The 12,947-nt window shown below is 36.6% G+C and overlaps 1 protein-coding gene across 5 annotated transcripts in view; it reads right to left on the bottom strand.

The window, feature by feature from the left end:
- Positions 1-923: 923 nt before the first annotated feature.
- The window catches only part of FGD4 (FYVE, RhoGEF and PH domain containing 4), a 183,534-nt gene continuing 171,510 nt past the window's right edge, over positions 924-12,947 (bottom strand). For all 5 annotated transcript variants that reach the window (XM_019736660.3, XM_074325842.2, XM_019736677.3 and 2 more), the window contains exons 12-17: positions 9,533-9,563; positions 8,971-9,063; positions 8,560-8,685; positions 5,247-5,387; positions 2,522-2,662; positions 924-1,327 (exon numbers count right to left, since the gene is read on the bottom strand). In XM_019736660.3, coding sequence (XP_019592219.3) covers positions 1,073-1,327; positions 2,522-2,662; positions 5,247-5,387; positions 8,560-8,685; positions 8,971-9,063; positions 9,533-9,563 — 787 coding nt within the window. In that variant the 3' untranslated portion in view covers positions 924-1,072. The remainder of the gene's footprint in view (positions 1,328-2,521; positions 2,663-5,246; positions 5,388-8,559; positions 8,686-8,970; positions 9,064-9,532; positions 9,564-12,947) is intronic.

Below are 12,947 nucleotides of genomic sequence, written 5' to 3'. Positions count from 1 at the left end.
CTTGGACCATCCCAGTGGCCAAAATGCATTTTATCTCAGAATAATCAAGACTGAAGCATTAATTAAATCCTCATCTTATACTTAAATACTAGGAATTATTAGCACCTTCAAAGAGAGGCACTCTTTTAATAGGCACAGAACAAAAAAATAGTATTTTAAAAATACTGTTGGAATTCACTAATATATCCCATGCCACATAAATTACTGCTTTTTCTTATTATAAAAATATTAATACTTTTAGATGTCAATCCATTAAACATAAATCACCAAAAACATTTCTTAAGTTTAGAACATTGTTCAATTCCAAGATAAAACATGCTTTATATTTAAAAAATAAATTAGAGACAAATATGAACCTAAAGCTGAAGAGAAAAGCATATATATATATGTGTGTATATATATATATATATATATATATACACATACATACGTATATATAATATTTAATGCTATATATACACAATTGCTATTTACTTAAGATATTTTATTCTTAGGACTATTTCTACAAAAACAATTATCTTTTCTTAGTACGTCGAAAGTTTGAACACCAACAATTTGTCCTTCTTCTTTTGTTATTAAAGGACATATATTATTTATGCTGCTTGAGCTTTATAAACTAAATTAAATAAGTTAATATAACAGCCTAAACTGTCCCTGTATTCTTTTAAACCATGGATCTATTTTGGCAACATGGAGGTATATCTTTCAAACTGTTACAAGTCCTACATGTGATAGAGAAGACATTAAAAGGTTTCTTAAATGAAAGTGGCCTATTCTAACCTGATAGTGAGACAATCAATTGATACCATTTTCTTCAAGACAAAAGTACATTTTCAAGGAATAGCTCATTCAAAACTGCTCCATTTTTCACATTATTTCCAACTTTTATCGGTAGAATGGCTCTGCACATTAATTTCACTGGAGTACATAAACGTAGGAAAATAGTGCCCTAACAGATGCAGTCATGAGCCTATATTTTTCAACATAAAGTGCTAAGAGATGAATAAGGAGAACTGGGAATGTCTTGAAGCTGTAAGTCTTCGGACCCCCACACTATGGTTGGTCCTGGAATTCAGCAATCTGACTTTTTAGGGTCAGGATGATCGTGCAAGGTGACTGAATGCTCGTTAGGTCCTTCTGGTGTCTCACCTGTGACAGCTAAAAGGATGATTTTCAGCCACTTCTGCTTCAGTTCTTCACTGTCTGCAGCAAAGCTGTGCACAGACTTGGACTGGGTAAGTTTGAAACTGTGTGGCAGGTCTGCACTCCTTGGCATATCGTCCACAATGTAGCCCAGGAGTGGAATGGTGGCCTGGGCTCTAACATCCTAAAGAAAGAACATGGTACAGAAGAATGTGAGATGTGATAGCTTGCTATGCATGTCCTCTTGTGAGCTGGCTCCCTTAAAGCTCTTTTCCTACCACCAGGCCACACAGACTCACACGGTGAGGTCTCTATGCACAGGAATCGTGATCCAGCGCTTAGCATAGCCCCTGCACCTGAGGCCACTAACAATGTTGGCTGGATGAATTAATGGATGAGAGCTGACACTCGAACCAGCTAGGATTCATTGGCCCTACACCTCCTCCCTGTGAGGGAGCCTACTCAGCTCTTCATTCAGTGAAAAAGGAAAGAAAGGGATAGTCATCTTACTGCATAACAGCAGCAAATGTTAATGATTCTTTCATTACCAGTTTTATTTGGTGTCTCATTCATTCCTCCATCAATTTATTTATGGACAGGAAAAGGTTATGGGAAAAACAATGAAACACAATAAAATATATACCTTGGCTTTTTAAGTTTATTTCTAACATAAAATAGTTTTACTAGCCCTTAATATCGATACAGGCTAAAAGACAACAGGTACATTTAAAATTTTATATATTTCCAGGTGAATGTATAATTGATTTAAATGCTGTTTGTTATTTAAGCACCACACAATCCGCAGCGCCAGGCACCGCTCTGGTTAGATGCTAAACCTGCATGTCTGTTGTTCCCACAGATTTATCTCAGATCCATGCACACATGGGTCTCAAAAATTTATTACTAGATAATGTTATTCTAAGGTTGCTTTAAATTCCTCTGCCTCTCAGTTTCTCTTTCAGGTATTCCTCTATCTGGGCGGTAGCAGAAGGGAGGTGGGGGTGAAAGGCTTACTATTTATTTCCTGTCATTAAAAAGGCTTCTCCTCCTTCTTGCTTCTCCCTCTGCTTCACCCCCTTCTCCCTAAGTCCTTTTCTAATTCAACTCACCTTTTTCTCCACCCCACAATGAATGGGAATGAGAAGGGGAGAATGATCCAGAGGGTGAAGAAATTATTGGCTATGAAAGGAATCAAGCAGCTTAAATAAACTTGAATTTTAGTTACTTCTTATTTTTTCAATTGCAATGAAAACAGTGAAACCATCTGAGCTCTCTTGTTCCACTGAGGCGCGATGGAAGCATTTTGAGTTCAGTGTCTGCTCGCGTCCCCCCTGTCCCTGACAACCTCTGTCCCTTTAGACAGGTGCAGTTTAGATACCTGGGGGGCACCGTACATGTACAGCACAAGAGGGTCTTGTTTGGGGATCACACACCAAGCTTTCTGCCAAGGTTTTGACTTCTCCATATACTGAAGAAAGCTGCATACCACGCTGTTTCCAGATACTTCTGCTGATTCAATCTAGAAAAATACAATGGAAAGAAAGAGTGAGAGTGAGAAAGAGAAAACAAACACAAAATGAACCAGAGAAGTGATTCAATGTAAAAAAAAAAAATTCATAAAGTACAATGTGTTTATATAAAATGTCTACTGGGATAGTCCAAAAAAAGTTCATCTACAATTATTACTTAAATACTCATCTAGATTTATTACTAGCATGAGAAAATATTTAAGCCAATTTTAAGTCTCTGTATTACCAGACCTTGAATTTAAATAAAGTTAAAATACAGTCATTTACTGACTGCTTACTATGCAGTCATTTTTCTTAGCTCTCTACATACAGTATTTAATTTCATCCTCACACCAACACCAAGAAGTTACAAATTTCATTATGTATGAGATTCAGATATGAAATAGCTTCCCCAACATCCATAATGAAATTTAGGAACTGGCGTGCTAGGATTTGAGTCTGGATCCAGAGCCTAAACTTTTAACCACAATGCATACCAACTTCGACTATGTAAAAATGCAATAACAAAAAGGCAAATACTGACCAGCAAACTTTGTCCTGGAACCTGAGATAATTTAAACGTTTTAAAAATTACATTAACTCTTTGTAGAGCCATTTACAGTTTTCTGCTTTGCCCCCTAATAGATTATATTTATATATCTCACTGGCTAAAATGAGAACAAAACAATTTGATGAAATGATGGTTTTTATTACACACATTATGGAAAGCAACTGGTTTGCTTCTATTTTCTATTGTTCAAATTCTCAGGGTAGTGTTATTCAGCGTCGTCCACTGAATAGTGCTGGTTTGCAAACTGTTTAGTTACTGGTTTAAGATAAAAGCACGGAGAGTAAGAGGAAGCACTGAGAAACTGTCATAGCAATGACTTTGTGATGACACCCAAGCACATGATTGTGTATTTTACAAAAATTCTGAGCTGTGATGGTTTGTAAATTAAATGGCTGGTCATCACAGAGAGTTTAAGAAGCACTGGCTGGCAAACTGCAGTCACCAGCCCACCATCTATCTTTACTTGTACTGCCTGTGAGCTAAGAACAGCTTTTACAGATGAACATTTAAAATCGATTTGATAATTGGAAACACTAACTCTGGACTCTAATTAATGAAATGCTATCTGCCCTCCCCTCCAAAGAATTCCATTCTTCCTCTTACCATAATAAAAAATTATACTAAATTGTATTTTACATTTGGTCAATAAAAATTTGTGAAAATTTGTTTTTTCTCTTGTTATAGAAGTAATATTCTCAGTTTTGCCTCTTGGCTTGCAAAAACTAAAATGGGTCTGTCTGGCCCCTTACAGAAAAAGTTTGTTGACCCTTGGTCTAGCGCAAATAACAAAATAATTGACACAAAGCAAGTTTCAAATATGCATGTATGAGTGTGTGCTTATGCACATATACATACTTATCTTCTATTTATGGATTTCACATTGTACATTTATTTGATTAAATGTGTTAACCTAGTAAGTAATTGATTTTTCCCCAAGTATAGGTTTTCCTGGAAATCTACCTAGAGATTTTCATTTCATAGATACAGCCTGAAACTCAGCCCTTATAACAAGTTAAATTATGTCTGTAACATCTGTTGCTGCTGTTAAGTAGTGAGGCTGTGGTCGTGGGAGCCAATGAAGCGTTTCTTTCCACCCCCTCTGCCTGAGAAAGTCCCATTTTGGTCTGCCATTCAAGTAACATCTACATACCCTAGAATTCAGAGTTATGTTTTTAGTTTGTGGGCCTATACTTTAACCTTAAATGGATCTTGAAGTTTATGATCCTTTCTCAGTTACCCGAAATGAGCTTTGTATGGCTGTAGAATGCACATGCTCAATATACGCTCATTGATTCTTAATAAACCAGTATGCCTAGGACTTTAGATACATAGAATTTTGACCATGATCTTATTCTTCACAGACTTGCCAGGCTATCTTGAACTTAGGCCTTATCATTTATTCCTTATGTTGTTAATATCTCTGGGTGTAAAATTCATTTTAGATATAAGTTGCTTTCTAGTTCTGAAGCTTATAGGTCTGAATTTATTCCAAAACATGTGTCAAATTCACTTGTGAGACATTTCAATATTTCAATGCAGTTATAAGATCACTGTCATTGGCTATTAAATGATTTTCAGGACAATAAGTTGGAAGTTTTCCATGTAATAAAATAATACTTTAATCTAAATTTTAATAATTTCATGCAGTGGTTTACAAAGCCAGTATGATGAAATTGAGAAGAAAGCTTTCCTATGGAAAAAAAATATACTATAATAATTTGGGCATTAGAAGAGACGACAACTAATACTCTAATATTTGACTATAGCTACTGTCAAAAACACAATATATTTCACTCTCAAATGCATGTTGGTTTAACATAGTACTGCCCCTCTTTCTAGACAACCACGTATGGCCCCCAGATTCAGCAATATAGAACAAAAGTATGAACCCTGCTTGCCATTCTCCAAATTGTTAAATACTAAGAAATAACCAGATATGTTATTTGTATTCTTCAGGGTCAAAAAACAATTCTATGTTCCTTGTATAAAAACCCAAATGATATCCAACATTTAATGTTTCATACCTCTAAAATTCCTTTCCTTTTCTTTTCTTCACTGTCTGTGAATCCACTTATTATTTGGTAACAGTCTTTACAAACTTTGTTCAATTTACCACCATCATACTCAAGTTGAGCTTTGTAATCAGAACACTTCCAACAAACCACCTTCAATTAGAAAAGATAATGAAGAGTGAATAATCCTATTTAAAGAATAAGATTTAAACAATAATCAGTTACAATGATAATAAATGAGAAAGAATTAAATATAAAAGGCAAATTTTTATTAGACTAAGAATATCTTCATGAACACTAGGAGTATTTATCATGGTAGTATACTGCTGTTTGTGATGGGCTCTGCTTGCTCACCTTTCTCTCTTTGGCCTGTAAAGGTGGGAGATTGTCAAAGGTTTGGTCCAGACCTTTACTCTTCATACCTCCGGATATTTCATCAATATTCTCCCCAAATGAACTCACGATCTTCCTTGCCCTCAGTTCTCCCCTTACACCGCACCCCACCTGTTCCCCTCTCCTAGGGCTTCCTATCACAGGAGATGGGACGCCCATCTAACCAGCCATGCCCAGTCAGAAACCTAGGATCATTCCCGACGCCTCTCTACAGCTCACCCCCCGAGACTCATATTACAAAGTCCTGCTGATTTCACCTCTTAAACAGTCTTTCAATCTGTCCATTTTTCTACATCTTCCTTGTAATTACCTGAGTCCAAGCTATCAGTATCCTATCTTGGATGATTATAGCCTTGTGACTGTTCCCTGTAGTAGCATTCTTACTGGCCTCCAGGCTTCTATTCTTACATCCCTCCAAGCTATTTTCCAAGCAGCATCAGATGTTCTCTTAAAAATACTAATCTGATATGTTTCTCCTCTATTTAAAATCCTTCAGTCTTCCCTTTGCTCTTGGATAATTAACTTTTTTTTTTAAATTGGGGAATATTAGGAAACTGTGTCAAGTCATTGCTTTTCAATCTAGTTGTGGGGAGCACAGCTCAGCTCCAAGTCAAGCACTGTTTTCAATCTAGTTGTGGAGGGCGCAGCTCACTGGCCCATGTGGGAATCGAACCAGCAATCTTGTTGTTAAGAGCTCACCCTCTAACCAACTGAGCCATCGGGCTGCCCCACAAATTTTTAACTATAGTCCACAAAGTCCTGCATAATCTGTCCCTGTTACTTCCTGTATCTTTAGTGGCACTGGCTTCTACAGTCCCGAAAGTACTGTGCTCCCGCCCTCTCTCATCTCTGCTTCAGTGAGTTAACTCTTGTTCATCCTTCAGATGTTGACTCAAAATTTTACTTCTTCAAGGAAGACGACTCTAACTTCCAGAATAGAGCACATCTCTTGTCACCATGCTACTCTAAAGTTCCCTGTACTCTTTTTCATGCACTGATTACAGGTTATAATCATACACTTTTGTGATTATTTGAATAATGTTTGTTACCTGAACTAGGCTGTAAGCTCTATGAGATTGTCCTTGTATATTTTGCTCATCAGTACACAATAAACATTTACAGAATGCCAAGGAGTGAATGACTATAATGAATAGATGCTATTTCTTAATGAATGGTATTTTCCCTAATTATTATAGGATAATTTTTTTAAATCTTCTAGTTTAAAAAAGGTATCCTCTTGCTTCTAGAAGCATATTTCCCCCCAATTTATAGTGGATAAACTCTATTTAAGAAATAAAAATATTAGTAAAACTGCTGGTTTAGGTTCACAGCGTGTAAAATTCATGATAAAAAACTATTTACTGTTTTCTCATAATTACAATGAAATTACTCTAGGATTTTGAATTAGATATGTCTGTATCTGTAAATTCCTATCAACAAATATCTTATATTCAAATCATACCATAGTATTTTGATGATCTACATTCAAATATATTTTTGTTTGTTTACAGAAGGCAAGTATGTCAGTACCTGAAATCATTTCAAGCAAACTCAATGATAGATTTTTTAAAAGTCTTATCCTGAGGGAATAAAAGATGTTTGCTATCAATTTAATTTTGAATATAAAACTGTCTCACTGAGTTGAAACTTAGGAAAAAAGAATAAATCTGTAGTGTAAGACAAATCTAAAAGAACTATTAATAAAAAATTACTGCACTTAATCATACTAATACTATATTAGACCATAACACTGCAATACTCTCCACTATGGTTACTCGTTGCTTTTTAGAGAAAATGTAATCTTCAACTTGGTTTACAAGGCTCTCCAAAGCCTGCTGCTACCTCTCTCCAGCTTCATTTTGTGCTTTTTTCCTTATCATTCTTTCCATATGAAACAACTTAAGTGCTGAAAACCTGTTACGTGCCTTCTCTAGCTTGAGTTGTGAGAGAAACATTATTGCCATTAAATGAACGAATGTGCCCTTTTAAATTTGTAATGGACACCCGCAGTCCACCTGTTTCCCTGATAGGCTTGCTTTCCCTGCTCAGAGACAACTATTTCATACTTAGCCCTCCTTCTGCAAGCCGCACCCCCCAACCTCCTGCCCCTTTCACTGTCAGCTGATGACTCTTCCTCATACTTCAGTGAAAATATACATGTCATCAGACCTAAATTCCCTCATTTTCCCCCACTAAATTAAAAACACACCGACATTTGTGCCCATCTTTACCTTTTTCCTTTCTGTTACAATGGAGGGAAGTTTCCATCAAAATCCTGAACTTCCATTCACGCTAATAGGCTCCATTATGATGAAATTGAGAAAAAAGGTTCCATCTCTTCTTTTCTCAAAGCCATCAGCTCCTTTGGTTATTATTTCTCTAACTATTTACTATGTCACACTTCAACTTATTCCTTATGCTCTTGCCACGTAACCTTCTGGCAGTCTCAGGACTAGCCCACCCTCTTTCTTACTTCAGGGCTTTTGACATACAGAGTCTCATCACCTGAACTTCTTCCCACTTCCCTTGTTGTGGTTTTTAGCTCTTTCTCACCTTTTAGGCAACAGCTGAAATACCAACCCCTCAGATAAGTCTTCATGTTTCTAGCTAAAATTGGTTCCAAAAACTCCTTCCTTACCATTACTCTCCATTTTTAACTTCTTGATTGCTTCCTTATTGCATTTACAGTAATTTGAAATGCATACTAATCCATTTACTGGACATTGGTCTACTTTCGCTATTAGACTGTAAGCTGTGTGAAGCTGGGTATCATTTTGCTTACCAGTTTTCAGGACCCAGCACAGTGCTTTGTACACAGTTGTCACTAAAATACGTTTATCAATGAAGTGATTTACTGAATGATTTTTTGGGGTCTTTTCCAAGTACATGATTTTATAACACTTAACCTGAATGAGCAAGAAATCTCACTCACATGCCCACATGCTCGACAGTGATGCCTTCTCCTTGTCAGTGCATTGAAAGACTCTTTACATTTCATACACATTGTCACTTCATTATCTCGGATCCATCTTGGGGCTCTTTTTCCTAGCTCAGCAGTCTAAAAAGGAAAGAGAGATTCAATTTTAATAGAAAAAAAAAACTGTCACATTCATTCATTCATTCATTCATTCATTCAAAGCACTTTAGTAACATTGCTCATACCATGTTCTGAAATTCTAGACCCAGGAAGAAAAGTAAAAGATTCAAAGAAGATTAAGCAGTATGCAAAGGCCCTCGGTTCTAGCATTGCAAAGAGAAAAGGCTGGAGAACAAAACGACCAGATAGATCTTTTGTAACTGCAAAGAGAAAACAGATAAAAGTTGAAAACTTAATTCAACTTACAGAAACCTCTGAATGAATGTCATTATCCTTTGCAATTGCATTTCTGAAGGTTTCGTGCCTCTGCTGGAAAGCATCGATGGTCTCCTGAAGGGCCTAAAATATAAGTAAAATTCAAAGCTCACATTAGAACATCACATACAAATTAATGAAACTACTTTATTAAATAAATATTTATGGTGGAAATCACCTTAACACTTAAATGACCTTGATCCGATGACTACAACTTGTGCACAATGCAACAATACCCTGTTTCCCTGAAAATAAGACCTAGCCTGACAATCAGCTCTAATGCGTCATTTGGAGCAAAAATTAATGTAAGATCTGGTATTATATTATATTATATTATATTATATTAATTATATTATATTATATTATATTATTATATTATATTATACCGGGTCTTATAGTAAAATAAGACTGGGTCTTACGTTCATTTTTTTCTCCAAAAGATGCATTAGAGCTGATTATCCAGCTAAGTCTTATTTTCGGGGAAACACGGTATGTGCATGTTTGTGTACACATACAGAGGTTACCAAAAAATGAAAATAGAAATCAGGATTACCTTGATCCATTCTTCTTTGTCTTGTTCAGAACTAAAACAAAACAAAATTAAACTGAATGCAGAGACCATTAATGAGTTACACCTGGTGAATAAAAGTATGCTTTAATGTTGTTTCAACTTTCTGGAAAGTTCAGGGATGTCCAAGAAGGAGTTACAATCAAAATTAAACAGAATCTCTGGCAATTGAAAACTAAATTCTTAAACAGAATTTTAGACTATCCATTGACTTTGGTACACATAATTTTCGATGACGAGAGATACATTTAACTTCTGTTAATAAACTGCCCTGACATAAAGTTAAACAACCACCATCAAGTTGTATATAACAGGTAACTGTAGAGCTAGCATTATACTGTATATACCACTAGTCTTCCAATACACCTTTATAAAAACAGACAAAAATGTTAAAGGCTACTAGTCACAGCCCATCTTTAAAAAGATTATAATCATCCTCGAGAATCTAAAATACATTTGTATGACCTTAGGGAGCTATTGAACATTTCCTTTGATAAACAATTTAATTTTATTTTGTTAGGAGGCTTCAGGCAATACCATACCTAACCGATTATATAATAGATAAAAGCAAAACAAAAAAAATTTAATACCTGTAGGAAGGAAGTTTCACAGATTAATAATCCCCATTTAGGGAACCCAAGAAACCTTGATAATCTCTCTTCTGTTGTTCAGACACAACTCTTGGGTTTGCATATTTGGAAGTATGCTGATTTGGAAGTATTTAACAATTTTCTGTTGGGAAAAAATTTCTCTGACTATAGTCAAATCCCCTGTTTTCCTGTTAAGACAAGTTTTATTTCACCTCCCTTGCAGGTAGCTTATGTAGCTGACTGTTGTTATATACTATGCTAAAAAAATACCTCTTAGTATACTCTGGACTAAAATGTCCAATTGAGGGATTATTAAGAGAGTCAAAGAGTGGGTGGGCTCTGTTTGCATGTGTTTGGTAGGTTAGGGCTAAGTTTGAGTTCCAGCCTGAATGTCACATGACTTGATCCCACAGGTATCACATATGCATGAGTCTGGCAGGAGGTGTGCTCCTGTGACACCATCTTTCCAGCAAATTTATTATTAAGTGCCATGGTGTGCTGGAATCTGTGCCTGTCAAATGGAAGAGTCTGCTTATTGTTCATCTGGGGAATCTTGGACCAAGAACTCTGGTGGTGGTGGTGGTGGTGGTGGTGGTGGTGGTGGTGGTGGTGGTGGTGGTGGTGGTGGTGGTGGTGGTAGGCCTTCAATATTGTCCCTCAAAAAAAGATTTCTCCATACTGCTGTGCTCTGTCCCCACAAAATCAGTTCTGTTGCCCTGATAGCAGTTATTTGCTAGTTGATTTCAGCCTGTTAAATGCAAAGAAACTTGACAAATCTTTAGTGTTTTTTGTTTTACTTTCTCAGTCATGGAAGATTTTTTTAAAACTTTTTTGTTTAATTTACTTATCACTATATTTTTATATTCATTTAACAATGGAAAACCACTGAATAAAAACTTTATATAAAACAGGAATACTTTATAAGCCTTTGAATATGGAAGAGTGCACAGAGTATAAGAAGTAGTCAGTCCTGAGGCTAGCTCATGTAGCAAGAAAAGCAGAACACTTTTTTTCCCAGGTGGTCAGAAGTGAATTCTCTTTATATGTATCTAATTTGGGGTTCCATGTAATCCCTATAACATTCTACCTTTCTGGAACCACTGTTGTTTGTCCATTCTTGAGAGAGTCATTATAGACTAGATGAAAAGTAATCGCTTAATTTAGATCTTTAATTCACCATATAATCATAAATATAACTAGAGCAATGATATTATTTAGGGGCATAAGAAATTTAAGGCAAAAGGACCACGTTTTCAATACTAATTGGAATATATCCAATATTGCATATTGGAACTCTACAAAGTGGTAACTACCTATATTTAAGAAAATTCCTCATGAATTAGCCCTTTCCTAAAAAGAAAACAGCCCAACCTGTTAATGGAGGACCAGAGTCCCCATTTAGGCAACCCAAGAAACCTTGATAATCTTTCTTCTGCTATTTAGACACACCTCTTGGATTTGCAGATTTGGAAGTATGCTGATATTTTAGAGCCAGCAGCACCTTTGTTCTTCTGCCATGAAGACTTCTATGGTGATCAGAACTATTGGTGAGGCCTTGTGGCCAGGTCCAATCACTCAGTCAACATCATACATTCTTCTCTGGGGTTTGATGACTGGGGCCCAAACCCCATCATGATAAGGTAGAAAAACCATGGTATTCAAAGCCAAGCCCTCCACCATTTTAACTCATGCTTGAAATGCCACTTTTTAACTTTTAGAGTAATCCCCTGGTTGCTCCCTCAGTAATGCCAGGCTCAGTACATATTTTCAGTGGGAAATCAAATAACTGGGTGGCTATTTCTTCAAACCTTCCCAGCCTACCCCATCTTCCACAACTGTAATTTCACCAATTCCCTGACTCCAGGGCATAGATTCCTGCTAAACTGATTTATTCTTTTGAAAGTCTGAAGTTTAAGCTTTTAGGTAGTTACTAAGCGTAAATATCCAGGATGAATTCACCTGAGCAGCCAGAACCACATGCTATTGGTGCAAAGGAAGACACGAGCTCTCTGACTTTCCATGGATTCTAGGGTATTGGAACTGTCGAGCTGGGATTGGTACTTTACCCTCTGATCTGTGACTTTTTGGAGTATCCCCATTTTCGCCATGCTAGGTCTTTATGAGGATAAATGAGTGATAGTCTTCAAAAGCAATTATTTTAAAACCTGACAGCACTCTGTCTCCCAGTGGTTCATGCATGAGGTAGCTGTACTCTACCACAATGGTTCTCATGTTTTTTTCCCAAACATGGTTATGCTAGCAGACAGGATGTTAGGATTCCAATTCTTTCTCTCCCACTCAATAAAGCATATAAGAGGGGACACCCTTTCCAGAAGTCCTGGTTGCTAAAGGCCACTAGAGCCCCAAATGGCCTCCTCCATGTATCCTCCAACTGTGGCAGAAGAATCATTACCTTTTCCACCCTGCTTCCTCCAAATATTCTCTCCATCAAAGTGCCATTAAGTCCCATGAATGCAGAGCCTCTGAAGAACTGATAGTTAAAGCTTCAACTTTTAGCATGGAATAATAAGCATCAATAAACATTTGTGGAAAAAAGGAATGATGGAGGGAAAAAGGTGTAGGGGAGAACCTTTTCCTACAAGATTCAAAACTCTGGCTTGAATCTAACAACTTCATTCTCTGAGCACCTTGTAAATCTGAAGAGCAAATATAATTTACTGAATGCTTACTTGAAAACCACTATCCTAGGCACTATGGAGGAATCACAAGGGAAAACACAATTCCTGCTTTTCAAGAGCTTACATCTTTCCACTTATGTCCAACCAGATTCCCAGAGGTCTGTAGCATTC

The sequence above is a fragment of the Rhinolophus sinicus genome, chromosome 1 (assembly GCF_057876585.1).
Source record: "Rhinolophus sinicus isolate RSI-liver-muscle chromosome 1, RSI-T2T, whole genome shotgun sequence".
Taxonomy (NCBI): domain Eukaryota; kingdom Metazoa; phylum Chordata; class Mammalia; order Chiroptera; family Rhinolophidae; genus Rhinolophus; species Rhinolophus sinicus.
This window is presented reverse-complemented; position numbering and strand designations above follow the sequence as displayed.